Source organism: Felis catus, chromosome A1 (assembly GCF_018350175.1).
Source record: "Felis catus isolate Fca126 chromosome A1, F.catus_Fca126_mat1.0, whole genome shotgun sequence".
Lineage (NCBI taxonomy): Eukaryota > Metazoa > Chordata > Mammalia > Carnivora > Felidae > Felis > Felis catus.
In genome coordinates, this window is record NC_058368.1 from 178,994,699 (window position 1) to 179,012,395 (window position 17,697).

A 17,697-nucleotide genomic window follows, 5' to 3' on the forward strand; every position below is an offset into this window, starting at 1 on the left:
AAGGCTATGGCTCTGCTACATGTGAGGTCATCAGTTCTATCCCATTCATTCTCCCTGCTCTACGAGCCTTCTGGGTGCCCCCACCCCATGTCTCCTTGGCTTTCTTCTTACCGGGGATCATTCTGGCAGACCCTACCTCACCAAGGAGAATAGCACTAACACCAATGCCTACAGAATCCATGCATAGCTCTCAGGGGCTCTCAGGGGCTTCTATACAGCCGGCAGAATGGACTCTTTGTTAATGTGACTGCCATAGGTACCAAGGCAAGAGTGTGGGAATTGCCTCTAGATGTCTCAAGCTGGTTGCAGGCTATTTAGTCCCCAGTCACTCTCCTCACCTCTCCTTAGTATTAATCCTAGGACAAGTTACTCAAAGGATTGGGTGAATGCCCATGTGGTATCTAATGTGGTTCCAACATTAGACAACATTGAATTACCTGGTGAGAAGGTTGTCCTTTTTTCAAATTTATTTCTATCCTTCTGCTTATCTAGGTGGGGGGGTGGGGTGGAATCTGAATTTGGTACTAGAATATCTTCAAAGCCTTTCTAATGCTTGCTTATCACATGCCTTTGCCAAGAGAGAGCAGCTCTCAGGTTCATAGCCATAGGCAAGCAATAGTATCCGGCCAGAAGGTAATCATTTTACATGTTTTACTTAAGTTTTTACCTTTGAAAACTAGTCCCCCCTATATATCCATTGCAAGTGATACAGGTCTCCATTTTCAAAAGTGATATTACTTGTTTTGTATAAATGTTCAAGTTTAAAAGTGAATTGATTTAGAGAGGGAAAAAAAACAAGTAAATAATTGTGCAGATGGCATGGGGAGTTTCACAAAGACCTTAGAGGTGGTACATAAAGGATGAAGTTTGGGAAATGCTGTCCTAAGGGATAAGCTCCCTTCCCTTTTCTCAAGGGCCTGGGGTCCCTCCATGCCATATTCCTCTTCCTGTTCTCTGCTTTTCTAGCACTTCATCTTCACATCCACGGCCACGGACACTCTAAAAATAATCACAGAGCCTCTTCGGAGGTCTTTGGCTACACCGATCATGCATTTATTTTCTGTACGTAGATCCCAGGAAAATAGCTGCTTGGTTTAAGCTGTAAAATGTCTCAAATGTTTTAAGGAAAAAAATAGGAAGTCTTTCTCAGAAAAAAAAATTCTCCTCCCATCTAAGTGTGTTGCTTAGGAAATGGAAACAAGGTTCAGGCTACACATTTACCATTTGAAATGGCTGAAGGAATGAGGTTGGCTACGTAGGGTTTGAAAGGTGCTAGAGAGCAGAGAGCAGCAGAAAATCTGCAGTTTGTGAGAAAGTCGACCTGGACGGCTGTCTCCTGCCTCCTCTGCTCGTCCTTAGCCTCTTTTCATGGCTGTCACTACGCTCATGGGTCTGAAGTTTATTTCTGTGACACCACCCTTCCCTACCTTTCCATGAGCTTGCTCTTTCCCCTTCTCTCTCTCTCTCTCTCTCTCTGTGTCTCTCTCTCTCTGTGTACCTATGAATATTTCCATATTTGTATCTCAAAACCACCTCAGATTCACCATTTATCAAAACACACTCCTTATTTTCTCCTACAAAATTAATTCTCTTCCTGTTATTTAGTTTGCTCAACACCATTGACCATGGCTCCATAAACTATAGTCCCCACTGCCTCACTCTTCTCCCTCACAACACACATCAAATAGGCTACCAATTCTACTTGCTAAATCCATCCCCTTTAGCTTCAGCCCCTCTGTCTCTGGTCAAGGCCCTCATCACCTGTCACTTGAATGCTACCTCATCTTGTTGCCATCAGTCCCTTTTGCCCCATCCCAAGTAATCCTCCACATAGATTGCTAAATTACCCAAAAAGTAAAATCTTAACATGTCACTCCCCTGCTAAACAATCTTGCCGTGGTTCCTGCTGTTGCATTTAGCTAATTTTTCAAGGCTCTTTGAATGTGATACTAACCTTCTCACCTGCTGGGTCTCCTATTTCTCCCCAGTCACAAGGAACTGGGCTAGCTTCAAATACTGGGTGTTCTATCACATGTTGGTGCTTTTGCATAAGTCCCCTCATTTCCTGGAATGTCTTTTCCACCCTGCTTTGTCTGGGAATTTCCTCATGTTGTTCCTCTGGATAACCTTACATTCCTTCCTATGGAGGATCCCCATGGCATGCATGTCCCTCTGCTATACCATTTATCCTATTGCATTATAATGTAGTGTTGATGAGTTTCTTTCCTTCAGTAAATGGCTAATATCTCCAAGTTGTGGGACAGTGTCTAATTCATAGTTGTCACTCAGTAGATACTTGTCAAAAAAGGGAACACTATATTGACTGGGGCAAAGATAAAAAGCAGTGGTGGGATTGAGACATTTAGATTGTCCAAAAGTAAAGCCATTATTACCATTTGTGTGTGCCCCGACCCTTAGTTAATTAATGAAATGTTCTTATTAGGGAAGGAAGGCTTCTATGCAGCAGGTCCTCAGTAGATAATTTTGAACTGAATCATACACCTGAATGTAATACAGAGATTGTCAATTTTCAAATACCTGGATTGCTACATACTCTCAACAAGACGGAACCTAATCAAATCTTCTTTTGATGACTCAGAGAGCTTGTTGCAATTTCACAGGACATTGAGATCCTCGTTCATCATGGCCATCCAATATTACTGCCCAGTACACTTCTGTACTGGCTGTGGTAAAAAGGCAAAGTTTGATTTGTGGCAAACCACAAACTCCCTCCATGCTCCAGTATCTCCCTTCTCTGGTATCTGATCTGCCCCCAATGATGTCTTTGGAAGAGGAGATTAAGACATTAGAGAGCTGTGGTCTTTCTTGGTAAAATATCAAAACCCAATGTGGTGAGCAGAATAATGGCCCCACAAGATATTCACATTCTAATTCCTGGGCACTGTCAATATATTACCTCACATGGCAAAATAAACTTTGCGATGTGATTAAGGATCCTGGGATGGGATGAGTGTCCTGGATCGTCCAGGTGAGCCCAATTTAATCATAAGGATCTCTATAAAGGGAAGAGAGAAACAGGGGATACAGAGTCAGAGGAGGTACGCAATGGAAGCAGAAGGTGAAGAGAGGTATCACAAGCAAAGAATGTGGACAGCCTCTGAAAGGTGGAAAAAGCAAGGGACAAAACTTCTCACAGAGCCTCCAGAAGGAACAGAGATTTGCTGACACCATAACTTAGAGTTCTGGGGACTTCTGATCTCCAGAACTCTGAGAGTACCACTGGTGTTGTTTGTCACCACTCATGTGTGGTGATTTGTTTCAGCAGCAATAATAATACAACCAGATTAAACCCTTATGATTAACAAACTACTCACATCTAACTCAAAGTCAGTTTATTTGACTTTTTTTTTTTTTGGATGATTTTTACAACTATGACAGCTAGCTGAGGACAGGGATCTGTTGGGAAGAAAATCAGGGGAAAGAAATAAGAAGTTTCTATTATTACTTGTCATTATAAATACCTTTTGTTCTCACCTGTAATCCTCACAACCATGTGAGATAGATAAAAACACTCCCATTTTGTAGATGAAGTAACTGAAGTTCAGGTACTTGCACAGTACTCAGATTATACAAGTGGGAACAGGTGAGTGAGGCACTCTCACATTTACTCTGAAGCTAGTAATGACAAGATTGGGATGCTGTTCTAGGACCTGCTGGCTAGATTCCACAGCATGCTATGTTCAGAGTCAGACCTATTTGAGGAGTGTCAGCAGAGCATTACATGACTAAGTTCTCCTCAGCCAAGGGCATCGTGAGGGCTTGAGTTGAAGACGCAGGCCTTCAATAGTGTTCTCAAAGGGTGATCGTGGACTACCTGTATGGCAGTCTCCTGGGTATATGTGAATACTGGTCGCTGGCCTTCACCCCCAACCTGCTGGAAAAGAGGGGTGGGGTGGAGGATGGGAGTCTGGTTACAGCAAGCTTCCTGGGAAGGTCGGATCCATTATAGCTTCAGAGACATTCAATCAGGGTCTTGAAAAGAGGGGGTGGCAGTTGATTTACTAGGCACTTTTGTGACAAACAGCTTACATGTCTATGAATAGAAAATTCTTGCTAATAAAATAGCCGAGTAAGTACTTTTTGTCTTAAATACATCATTAGAAAGATAACTTTCCCTTCTAATTACAGGTTTAGGTGGTCATATACAGACCTAAATAGGGGGTGCAGGTGAGGGTGGACACAATGGGAAAGGAAGAGAAGGTCAGGGGGCTTGCTCACAGAGTAAGTGGAACTTTTGAGGCCTCCTGTTTCCAACGAAAAGGGAAAACGAGTCTCTGTCAGTCCATTTTGAGGTCCAGGTTTGCCTTACGCATTACTTAGAGTATTCATTTGTAGTCACTCCTTCCTGCTACATCTCCCAGCTCCTCGGGCCTCATCTGAGATCAGAAATGAAATGGCAATCCTTGCCCACATTCCTCTTCCAATTAAGGTTAAGACCAATTAAAGCCCAATTCTGCTGCCAAGCCAAGAGAGCAAATGCTAGGAACTATCCTCTGGTGAGTCCTGGAGGAGCAGTCACAAACACTAGGTGGGGTGGGTATGCAAAGTGCTGCCCAGCACCACCACCCCCTGTTCAGGAGAGGGCTATAGTCACCCCATGCTCGTGAGCCAGGTAATATGCATGACACTGAATGCCAGAAGCCTCCACCACCATTTCCTCAAGCTCCACAGAGCACAGGCTGCATTTTCACCATTATTGATTCCTCCACTGTTATAACTCCTTCTGGACCAGACAGAGATGTTAAGGATATGCAAAGGGAGATTTACAGCAAGCGCCTCTCCGTGTACGCGGCAACCAGCTTCCTCATTCCCGGTGTCTCTCCCTTACAGTTTTGATATTCAGAGCTCATTAGAAGGCGCCTCTCTGGAACGCAGGCCAAAGTCTTACAGCTGTGTGCCCTGCAGGAGAAGCCAGGCCAGGCCTGCACCTTACCAAGGAAAGAGGCTCTGGAGAACTACGTGAGCCAACTAGGGGTCAGCAGCCCTGAGCGTCTTCCTTGCGTTTCCATCTGAGGTGATGCTTTCTGGCCATGGGGTCTTGGCCTGCCACTTAAAGCTATTGCCTGACCAGAGAAAAAGGCCTTAGTTTATTAGAAATGTGATATGCACCCAGGCCTGTGGGTTTAGTAACCGACTTTCCACTTAAATTATTTAGTATTTTTCCTTTTGTCTGCCTCTGATGCTCTCCCAGTGTGGAGCTGGGTGAACTGTGAGAGCTTTCTCTGCCTTCCAGACACAGTCCTCCCTCTGGCCAGCAATGAAGTCCACAATGAAAAATAATTATAAATTACACAGCATATCTGTTCTTTCTGGTAACCACAGATGCACTTGCAGCCCTCACCACATTTCAGTACAGACTGAGCAGCATTTATTGCAAACAATGGAATGGGAACATTACAGCAATATCATCCAGTATCCCCCAAACAACTGCCCCAAACATGGCTCAAGCTATCTCTTTAGGAAACAGATACAGAGTTTGGGGTACAGGTGGAAATTTCTCTGAGCCCTGACAGGTTGATCCCCAAGACATTTGCCCCTAGCCTCTGTTTCTCTCAGTAGCTTTATCCCTTTCTTTTCTGTAGAATGCAAGGAGAAAGTATGATTTATTGCATTGGCAATTTATCTGAAATAAAAATTAAACCCTATTTTAATGCATTAATAGCTAAAGAGGCTGAAACATGCCATAAATATAAAATCAATCAAGTTGAGAATTTCACAGGAATAACAAATGGATGGCTGCTGGCACGGAGGCCACGGTTGACCACAGAATGACCCAATCTTTATTTCTCTGTCAAGTTAATGTAACAATCATTACCATTTGTTGAACCAGGCATGGTGCCAGGCGCTTTGCTAAACACTGGACATGTATCATCTCACTTCGGACTCCCAACAAACAACCCTAAAATGTGGGCATGGATATTGTCACTCGGCAGATGAGGACACTAAGACTCAGAGGGGCTGCATGAAGACTTGTCCAAGATTCAGTGGAGCCAGAGCTCAAACCGATCCTGCATTCAGGAGATTTTCCTGCCCCTCTTACCTTTTGACCTTGCATAATCAGTGAATATATGTTAAAGTTCTCTGACATGGCCTGCCCTTTCTGAAGGCCTAACCTGAAGGCCTTCTTGACACAGAGCCACAGAACACAGAGCACAGATCTCTTTCATAGACAGTGATCAGCAGTGAAGACTTCTACAGCTTGGTTCTGCTTATCTATGTACCAAGGAGAGCACCTCTGATTCTCTGAGGATTCGTCAGCAGACAGATGCCCTAGGAGAAGAAGTGCACTTGCCAACTTAACATGGATGCAAGTTGTGAAGCTTGAAATTACACCCTATGAATAATGAGAAAACTAGTCGTTAGAAGAAAGTTTTAGGAACAAAATCCCTTCTATGCTGGGGTGGGGAGGGTATTGGGAGGGAGAAAACAAACTAAAGCCCCTACTTTCCCAGACTGTAATTCTTCCCCAGAGACACTTTCCAAAGCAGCATGGTTTATCCAAGTGGATAGGAACCAAACTATCCTCACTGATTCCATTGATTCTTACAGCTAATTCTTTAAAAAACAAAGTGACAGGAGGTCAATAAATCTGTGGTTCACTTGGGTTCCATGGCAAGAGGGGCCACAGAAGCTCTCTGATGCACAGAGAAGATGAAGAGATGGAGAGGGGTTTGGAAGATGTTTTATCTTCAGGAAGATGCTGTGGATCATTAATTTCTCAGCCAACTTGCCTGGAGTGTATGGTTTATGGAAGTGGCTTATCATCTTTTCTCTTTATAAAAGAGCAAGACTCACCTAAGAAGGAAGTGCACAAAGCCTACTGCAGACCTCAGCAGCCTACAGTAGACCCAAGATTGCAGAGCCCCTATATTGCCTTGAGTAAGCTGCCTCCTAAGGGGGTTCCCATCTTCTCTGGGAATGCAGTGCCACAGTCAGAACTGCTCTGCAATCTAGAAACATTATTACAGAGGCACCTGGGTGTCTCATTCAGTTTAGCATCCAACTCTTGACTTCAGCTCAGGTCATGATCCCAGGGTTGTGGGACTGAGCCCTTTGTCAGGCTCTACACTAGAAGGGGAGCCTGCTTAAGATTCTCTCTTTTCCTCTCTCCCTCTTCCCCTCTCCCCCACTTGCATTCTCTCTCTCCCTCTCTTTCTCTTTCAAATTAAAGAAGAAGAAGAAGAAGAAGAAGAAGAAGAAGAAGAAGAAGAAGAAGAAGAAGAAGAGGAAGAAGAAGAAAAAGAAACACTATTACAAGGTGTATTGGTCAACTGGGTCATAAAGTGCCCTTCATGCAGCCCAGCCCCAGGTTAGGTCTGGTGTCACAGGGGGCGGTGAGGTCATTAAGGTGCACCAGGCCTTGGTCACCACACCTCACCACCCCTACCCCATACATATTGGGCAACTAGAATCTCACATAGATACTATTATGTTCTTTTAGTGCAATATATCTTAGTATACAAGCTTTGGAGCTAGACAAAGGAGGCTCAAATCCTGGCTCTATCACTGACCAGTGCATGCTCTTGGCAGAATATTTAACCTCTCCTTGGCTCAGTTTCCTTGTTTGTAAAATGAAGTTAATTGAGAAATACATGAGACATGTAAGAATTACTGAACTTGTAGTATAGTATCAACAATATGGATTACTACTAGTTCTTCTCTTTCTACCCCCTTCCTCTCCCTCCACTTCCTCCTCCTCCCTGCCTTCCTACTTCTCATTATTGTTATTATTATTCACTTAAATACTACATGTCCTCACCTAATGCGGTACAGGTCCTCTCATTCTTTCTTCTTCTTAGAATAAGACCCCCAGTAATAGACAAGCCCCAGGCTAAAACATTTGACCCCTCTTTAGGAAAAACAAAGGACTAGGAATCAAGAGACCAGGCTTATATTCTGATCATAATTCATGGTATGACTTCCCTTTGCCAACCCCTTTTGTCAGTTAAATGGGGATAACAATCTTCCCATATTTCTGGGCTATTGTAAGGGTAAAATAAAAACACAGATTTGAAATGTTTGCGGTTTGAAAGTGCTATATAAAAGTAAGAGGTTTCCACTGTTTGTTTCTATATAAACTTTTATCTCCTTTTGGCTCACCCAACTTTAGTTTGCCTAGCCAAGATACTACATCCAGAAACCAGCTCTATTGTTTGCTTATATATTTATGTATTTATCCTCTTTTTGCTTCTCACTATTTCTTCTTCTAGACAAGCCATGACTTAGGCTTCTCGCTGCTTCCAATTACCTAGAAAAACATCCTTCTACTTTTCACCTAGCATGATAGCTGAAGCATTGATCTGTCAGTTAGATTAGTGAGGTGCCCTCAAGAGGAAAACCTGAAAGCTCTCTTCCATTTCTACTTTACACACAGCTCACTTTCTAAATCCAATGTGGTGCCATGCACAGTCATCTTGGGTAGGAAGGGCTTTAAGGCTCCCCAGTGAACTCCTCAGTGCCCCCACCCCTGAACCAGGTGTTAGGTATTCCACACATCTTCAAAGGACTAACCTCACAGACCTTGAATACTCTGGACTATCTCAATGGCTCCAGGCCTGAATCCCATACTGTAACAATTTCTTGACCACCGTTTGGCCCAAACTGTGAGCCAGAGCTCTACACAAGCTAGGCACTCAACATTTCTCTCCTCCATATGGAATATGAATGCAGAAGATGATAAGAGTGGCAGGGTAGGGAAATTAAGAGGAAGAAAAGAAGCAGAGGTGAGGCTGGAGAAGTTACTGGTGTTCTATGTCAATACCAACCTACAAAGAACCCTCTGATAAGACTTTACTTGAATTCTTACCAAGTAGGCAGCTTATTTCCCTTTTCAAGAGGTTGCCAACTTGGTGTGGATTGGATAAGTAGGAAGTTAAGGGGTATCTCCTCTTCTCTACTCAGCCTCAAAATGAAAACAGATGATAGAGGGCACTGCCCCTGCCTATTTATAAGGCAGCTGCTACCAAAACAAAATATACTCCCTCTCCTCCCCTCCAAACTAAACAGTAGTTTGTCAAACGGATGGATAAGAAGAAAAGTGACTATTTTCCTTTATGTTAATAAATTGCTTTGGCCGAAAACACATTAATCAATTTCTTTCCAAAGCATACATGCTTCCCTACACTATGCTATTTCCCTGGCCTTGAAAAAGAAAGTCACTTTCAATCCCCTTTAAATTGTCAAGACCAGTGGGGACAGTTGCAGGAGCGGGGTGGGGAGCCCTAATGATTATAATGGAACCCTGTGGTGTTTCCATAGAAACATAAAGAGTGTGTTCTTCCCCGAATGTATACCGAGGGGAGGAGTGAAGAATGATGTTGCCGACAAGGTGTACAATTACTGAAGAGCTAAAGGTGTGAGTGAGGAGGTAAGGCATTCAGTCCCTAAGATAGGGAGACAAAAGAGTTATTGAAGAGTGGAGTGGGCAGAGACCATATCCTACATGAGGACATTTCATCTGTTATTTTGTCCCATCTGCACAACTACCCAGTGAGGTAGCTTTATAATCTCCTCTTTCAACTGAGTCTCAGAAAGAGTAGCAACTTGCCCAAGGTCACCCAGCCAGTAAGTGGTATAGCCTTAGTTCAAACCCAGGAGTGTTCTACTCAAGAGCCCCTGTTCTCTTCTCTATATTGTGCTGAACTTTAAATTGTGATGAGGAGACTGAGTTTACATTGTCTCCTGGCTCTTCTCTCCCCAGGCATGCCAATTCTATACACATTCTGGAATCACCCAGAGCATTATGTTTTCTAACTGATATTAGGACACTACTGTGAGTCTTGGCAAACTCAGGTGATTTGCTGTTGTTGTCATTTGTTTGTTTGAATTATGAAGTCAGAGAAATGTTACAGATGAGAAGAAGGAGGCCAGTTTATGTGTATGTTCGTATCATTTGGTAGACATATATGGATGAACAGTTGGCAAGTAGGGGTAGTGGGGATAAATGCAAAGCATATTTGTAAAGCAACTGTTAGTTTAATCACATACCTCAAATCCTGGGATGTAAGATCCACTAAAGCAGTAACCACATCTGTCTGTCTTACTATTATCCCTGCAACTGAGCACAGTGTCAGGCCCAGAGCAGGATACACTGGCTGACCAGCTGGTTGGCTGGCTGGATGAATGGATGGTAGGTAGGATGGATGGATGGGCGGATGTATGAATGGATGGATAGACACATGGATGAGTGGTTGGATACATGGATGGTTGGCTGGCTGGCTGACTGGATAGATGGATGAAATATCCTATACCAGAAAGCACAAGAAATTCCTGGAACGAGCAGGGAGTACCCACTTTCTTGGGCTCTATCTGGTGCTCTAAGATTAAGGTGATTTTTGTGCCTTTGGGGGAAGGATAGGGATATTTCAGGAGGTAGGAGAACTGTGAATATGGATGTTCCCTACCTGTGAACTAGTGCTAGAGGGGGTAAGAATCAGAGTTTGCAACATACTGCTTTACCAGCTTTCCTTGAAGCAGTGCAGAGGTTCCTGAACAACTCTTCCCCAGCCCCCAAATCCATCTCTTTAAGTTTCCACAAGGGAGAGTGAGGTGCAGGTAGTGCAGACAAAAATTCACCCCAGGCCCAGAGACAAAGAGGAGTACAATGCTGATACTGCATCCTGGAAGGAAAGCCTCACTGTTTGAGTCTGTGGATGCCTCTGCTCACTGACCTAGCGAATCCTGGGCTGTGACTAAAATGCCCCTAATAGCTCTTGATGTTGGCTATCATTTACTGAGGACACAGAGCCACTGGACTACCAGCACGAGGAGGCCAGAAATAATGTTTATCTACCATTCCTTCCCTAGCACCTAGCATAGGGCCTGGCACATGGGTGATAATAAATATTTGTTGAATGACTGACTGAAAACTTGATGCCTTGTTCTGAGCTGAACTTCTTAAATTTCACTGAAATCCTATGAGTAGATACCATGTTTATTTTGCAGATGAAGACACTACTGCTTAAAAATAAGAAATGACTTCCCCAAGATCTCACAGCTAATCAGTTGTGGAGCTTTGCTTTGGAAAATACAGCCATTATGTAGGTCATCCATCCAGGAGTATATCTTTATAGAGGGCACCAGGGAGAAATGGAAAAAGAAAGGATGACACCAAGGAGAAGAAAATCTGGGCGAAGCTTATCAAAACTACAGAAATGAAATAATCAGAAACACCTTCCCAATACTCCCTAAGCACTGACACCCCATCCGTCTGGCTACAAAACATGCCATCTGGCTCTTCTGACTCTTTAGCTTCTTCCATCTCAGAATGCCCATTTGGGGACTTCATTAGTCATGCATGACAACCACGATTTGCCTTTCCAGCAGCGCTTAGTCTGATCCTGGGTCTCTAAGAGGTGATATGGGATAGTAGACCAGGACCAAGTATCCTTTTAATGACAGCTCTTTTTCATCCCTTGCTGGTTAGAAAGGCTTTGGACAGTCATGTCACATGGCAAACCAATGTGGGGTCTTTCGTCTTCAATATGAAACATTTCATTTCCCTTCATGCTAAGCAAGGAGAATGTACTGTTTCCATGACTCTGCATTTCCTCCCCTTTCCACACTCCTACACTGGTTACTCATCTTGGGCCATCTGAGGCCTCTAGAATGAAACCAGGTAAAAATACAGCTAAAAGCTTAAGAGCCTTCTTATAAGGATCTCAGCACTGGAAACTCCTCCATAAGTAAATCTCCGAGGGAGGAAAGTGGACAATTAAGGGCAGAGGGAGCCCCTGCACAGCCTTCAGGGACATCTGCAGGATTCATTCTTTCTGGCCTGCCTCTCCAGCTTCTGGGAAAACTGAGCCCGAGTTATGAGTCAAGCTGACAAACCCTAACACACCTGCAGGCCTGATTCTCAAGCCCTCAAGGACACAGAATGTGTGAGTACCCACTATGAGCAAGCCAGAACTTCTGTACTCCCAGGCATCTGACTCTCTCAGCCTCTGGGAACCCTGATCCCCAAATACATCATGTTTAGCTCACAGACCTGTGTACAAATAATACAACGGAGTCTGTACATTAACAACTCCAAAACATACAAATAAAATAGCAAAGAAAAAAATGAAGATTAGGAAATGCCCAGTGAAGTATTTAAATATGTCTACATTGAGGAATATTATGTGGTGAATGTATATGGAAAGCTCTCTGAGACACATTGTTAAGTTGAGAAGCAAGGCAAAGAGCAAGACATAATGTATTAGTGGCAATAGTCGCAATGGTGACTCATAGAAGCTACCAAATATGGAAGCCTTACTACATGCCAGGTACTGCCCTAAACACTTCCTTTGTATTCTTTCACTTGGTTAATATACATATTAATTGCAAAGAAAGCTTTTGGAATAGTTGCTATTATTGTGTCCATTTTACTGTTGAGGACACTGGTTAGTTCTTTTGTATCTTCCCCTGTATTATTTAAATCTTTTATAATGAGGCAGCTTTCATGCAAAATGTGTAAAAATAATTAGCAATTAGGGGCATTAAATAAATGTGAGAGAGATTGTAGCAATATTTACTGAACACCTACTATCAGGCTGTCATATTACATGTCTCATCCTCAAAAGGAAGGCATTACAGGTTCCAATTCAACCAGTGAGGAACTAGTGGTTGAAAGGGGTGGCACAGTTTTCCCAAGGTCAGCAGGTACCTAAGCATCTGGAACTTGATCTCAAAGCCTATGCTCTTCCATGTCAGTTAGATACTTGGTGATTCTAAATCAATAAGTGCTGATTTGAATTTACTTTCCTTCCTTCTCCTCTGTGTTTTTCAGTGTAGAATATGATTTTCGACAGCAGGAAGGCAGGTTCCATGAAGTTCTACAGAGTCTGGAGGAAGCAGAACCAGTTGAGGAGGCATCTCCCCCACCAAAGTCCCCAGCAGAGCCTCCAGTCCCTGAGAAACAGGACTTAAGGAGGAAAACCAAGAAAGTGAAGAAGAAATGCTTCTGGTGGATCTGAGCTTGTTGGGTCCATTCCCTTTGCCCTCCCCAAGTACCTCCCCAAGGTGGGGAAACCACTGCCCTCAGGCCTTCTCTACTTTTTAGCACAGGCCCCAGGTGGTGAGCCATTCAACTTGCAAAATGGGAAAGACTAGGGGCTGGTTTAGCTGCTGCTGGACACCTGACCACTAATCTCACCTAAATGAGTGACACTTGCTGAGGACTTTATGGATACTTGAGTGACCACTTGCCTAGTTCCCTGTCACACATGACCAGTTCACATCCTTGTTTGAGAGCCTAGGTTCCTACCATGGGCAAAAACCCCATCACATCTTCTAAAACCTCCATGATGCTAAACACTCCCTTCCCATCCTGAGTTCATCATCCCAAAAGAAAAAAAAAAAAATGTTGCGCACAACAGGAAAATAGAGGAATGTTATAATCAGATACCCCAGGGTGGGGGGTGGGGGGGGCGGGGGGGGGGCAACTAGAAACATAAACTGGCAGTTTTCTAAGATATTGGCATACATAAGTACATCAGAAGCGGGTAGGGCATAAAAATGCAAGATCACTTCATGGATTGGGTAATTTTCATTTTTAGTTAGCCCTTAGATCCCATGGGACCCAGATCCCATGTCATCTCATGCTATGTGAGCTTTACAGTCTGTGGCAGAGTAAAGTTATGGCAGGATATAAGGAACTTGTTGGTATGGCCATCCTGTAATTATAGCCGCTGCAGGGCCTGCCTTAAACCATTGTGATTCTCAGCTTGGGGCCTCAGACCCGTTGGCAAATGGGTGGGACCTGGTTTGGGCTTGCACTTGAAGGTTCCACAGTTACTGTCCCTGCAATATTTAAGACCATGAGATCCAGCAGCCTGTCTGTCCGTTTCATCTCACCAGTAACATCAGACTAAGATAAAAACACAACACTGGTTCTTGTTCATTCATCCCAGCAACAGCCTTGTAGATAGGTCCCAAAATATATTAATCTACACAATTTCCCTTTGTGATGACCAGGTGATGGTCACCTGATTGAAGAAGCAGCAGGACTGGGGATGAGGATATATTTTCTTCCATTTTAGTATTAAAGACCTTTCCTTCCCAAAGTCTGAATTCTTTTGAAGTCTGACTCATTCTTTTGGCAAGATCCTCATACATGTGGGTCCAGTCAAACTTGCATGGCTGAACAAACTACTATAATGTAATTAATTGCTACATACTCTTGGGGATAAGGGGTAGGTTGGAAAAGCTTGCATTCCTTTGCATTAAATTCTCTAGCAGCCTGTGGTTGCATTGATGCTGCTTAGAAAAGGGATCCTAAAGCTCCACAGGCACTCAATGAAGAAGGCATTTTATAATCCCCTTTGCTGAAGATCAGGTCTCTGAGTTAGAGTCTTTGCGGAGTGCACGTGGGATGTATGTACCCCACTGCAAATTGAGACTCACTGAACAAACCACTCCGACAGCTTCACCTTTCCCTGTCACCGTGCTGCAGTGCACAAAGCTATTTCGGTGAGAGTGAGAGGGAAATTTGGCAAAGAGTCTCAGCTTGCACTATTTAAGTCTTGGAATGTCATTCAAGATGTTCTCATTCTGTTTCTAGTGTAATGTTTAAACCCACAAAATGAGACCGGAATACATAACACTAAGTTGGAATTAAGATAAATACACTTGTCATACTTAAGAAGTCACATTTCAATAAGATATGCTACCACTGGCTAAAAGCCACAGATCTTTCTGTATCCACACAATCAACTCTCAGTTGGCCCCAACAGTGGAAAAGAACAGCACAGAAGATAATCCAATAAGACAAAATCATTTGGGATGTCTTATGTAATTTTATCTCATAGTAGAGCTTCCATCTTAATTTGCTTTGCTTACACCAATTTTCAAATTAATTTATATTCTTGGGTAGCATGCTGGGATGAAAATAATCCTGTTCCCGGAATTAAGAGACCCAGGCAACAGAACAGTCTATAACACTAACCTTCGGCAAATTGCTTAAATTTTCAGGGCCTGGTTGTCCATTCTTGAACGGAGATGTAAACACCTACTCTACCTACTTTGTAAGCTCTGTGCACATTCCAACATCAAAATGAGCAGAACGACCCAGAGCTCAGTTGGATCATTTGCCAAAGTTACCCTGGAACGATGAAGAGGTGTCTGAGGTAACTCACACAAAAGGATAATCCAACTCTTAAATGATGAATCTCACCTTGTCATACACTTGTATTGAGTGAGGGGCCTGAGATAAAGCCTCAACTGAATTAAATGAAACTGGGGTTGGAAAATTTTGACATTTTGAGAAAAAACAAACAAACAAACAACAACAAAAAATGAGGCTATATAATTCTATACCAAAGCACAACATAGCACTGCTCAGGCCACCAGCCTGAAACCAGAAAGGTCTCTTCTGAATACTGAACATTTAAAATAGTTAGGAGGGAAATGGATTCAGTAAACACCTTCCTGCTACACAAAAATGGTCATCTCCATGTTTTGAAGAACATACAGATACGTATGCCAAACCTCTATCTATACTCGTCTACCATGTGAAATCACTTCTTTGTAAAATACGATGTAACATCTACCATGCTATTCTACAGAAATGCTGTACTTGAGGTTATATGGTTTTATGGAGAGATATTAATTTGGCAAAAATTACTTTTGTAAAATTGAAGGGGAAGAGACTCACATATCAACTTAAGTTGCAGGAGTTTGTGTAGCTGCTTTCTCTGTAGTTAAAAAAATAGGTACTCACTATACTTGGAACTTCATGCCAGCTCATCTATAGAGAGCACCTTCTTCAAGACTGTGTACTAATGTAAGGTTTTGTAAATTTCTAAACTGTTTTAAATGGGATATTATCTTTTGCAATAAACTTACGTATTTTTCCTAGGTTTTAAGACTCCATTACTAGCTTGGGTTGATTTGGGTTATAAATTTAAACTTAAGAAGGATGCCTCAACGGTCCTAGGGACAGGGATAGTTTTCATTATAATTGCTTCTAATTGTGTTCCAGGAAAACAGATAAACAAAGAACACATTTACAATTTAGTGCCGCAATGATCACATGAAGCCCCACATGTCCTGAGAGTGAAGGAGGCAGTTTAAATCAATAGAATAGTTCCTAGCTTCATTTAGATGGATACACTTTCATATTTTTTATCATTTTGTGCCCATACACCTGAACTATAATTTATTCAACTTAAAAAAAATTTTTTTAATAATTTTCTTTCTTCCTTAAAAGTTCCCTAAAAGGCAACTCTATATTACCACCATAAGGAAAACAATATGATGCTCCAAAAATAGAAGATGAAATCAAAATAATTTTATTAAACTCTTGCTAAGATTTTTGAGTGTTGAAGGTGTTAAGCCTGAGACCAGCTCTCTTTGTTAAAAAGGGAAATTAGCAAATATTCAACACATGCTAAAGCCACTTTAACACCAAACACATTTTCTACTTGACTAATCAGGACGTTTGAGAGAGAACTGAAAAGGAAACAACTTTCCCGTCATACGATTCCTTTTTTTTTTTCCCCCTGCATTGTCCATGAGCCATCTAAAGCCAGCTTGTTTACCAATTTAAGGTGGGAAGAGTCATGGGCATAGAATCAGAAGTCTTGGGTTTGATATTATTCTGCCACTTTCTTTTTGCTAGGTGACTTTGGGAAAGTTAACCTCTGGGAGCCTCTGACTCCTTATAATACTGAACATAACCTTTGTCTTACAAGGGTGTCTGACAGTGAAGTGAGTAAAAGCCCTGAGCACAATGTAGGGTACACAACAGGTGCTCACTAATTGCATATTCGTTCATTAGCTGATTGGAGTAAATTGGGAGAGAAGATGCAAGATGCCTTCATGGGGCTGCAGTAGGTTTTCAGAAGCAAGCTTAAGATTTTCTCAGTCAAAAAATGGTGTTGATAAGGAGTAAACTCTTCTTGCTTTTATTAAGACCAGAAACCATGACAATGAATTGTTAAGTGACAAAGTCCTCAGTGATCCAGAAGAATATGAATGTATATTAAACACAGCATAGCACTCTGAGAAACGAAAGATCCTTGTTGCATGGAATAAATATCCTTGAGGTGAAAGACACTGCAAGAGCTGGGTCCGTGCCATTTTCAGCATGAGGCAGTCAAGTAAGGCTCGATGAGTCGTCCAAGGGCTCACAGCAATCACTTGGGGAAGTCAGTGCTGGAGTAATGTAGTGGTGGGCGGAATATGTGAAGGTCGATGGGGCCCCATGGCCCCGGGTTAGTTCCAGGAACCACTGACACTAAACTTGAGACCAATTCCGACTGGCAGGTTCAATTTCCTTATTAGCTGAGCAGAGGTCTCAATACCCTTTGCTTGAAAAGGCTTTCATTTCGAGCTGCTCAAGGCAACTTGCTGTATGCTAAAAACATATTTTTTTTTTAAGTCCCAAGAAACACAGGCGTTTTATGATCATTATGCTCATAAAGCATGGCTTGCAATGAAAAGAGCTGCCGGACAAAGCCACACCCAACCAACACTGTTTGTGTTTGGTGTAAACTATGTTTGACAAGCTTAATATTCAAAAGCCCTTTGAGCTTCATCTCAGCTTCATCCCCATCTTTTAACCAACTTACAGCTTGAATTCTTATTGATCACATCTATCACCCCTACTCCTGAGGTTTCCCAAATATATGATTTCAGCCTGCCTCCTACAGGACACTCAGCCCAGGAAGAGCAAACCTAGAGTTTGGTTTTCTC

At 42.6% G+C, this 17,697-nt stretch overlaps 2 protein-coding genes across 6 annotated transcripts in view; one reads left to right on the plus strand and one right to left on the minus strand.

Moving 5' to 3' along the window:
- Positions 1-15,859, plus strand: part of INSYN2B (inhibitory synaptic factor family member 2B) — a 121,018-nt gene extending 105,159 nt beyond the window's left edge. For 2 of the 5 annotated variants that reach the window (XM_019839124.2, XM_023259736.2), the window contains one exon: positions 12,791-13,410. In XM_019839124.2, the coding sequence (XP_019694683.2) occupies positions 12,791-12,977 (187 nt within the window). In that variant the 3' untranslated portion in view covers positions 12,978-13,410. Of the gene's footprint in view, positions 1-12,790; positions 13,411-14,973 lie in introns of those variants that run through there. The other 3 variants (XM_003981291.5, XM_019839132.2, XM_019839135.3) reach the window with 3 other exon arrangements.
- The window catches only part of DOCK2 (dedicator of cytokinesis 2), a 416,930-nt gene that overhangs the window by 201,801 nt on the left and 197,432 nt on the right, over positions 1-17,697 (minus strand). The window lies entirely within an intron of this gene.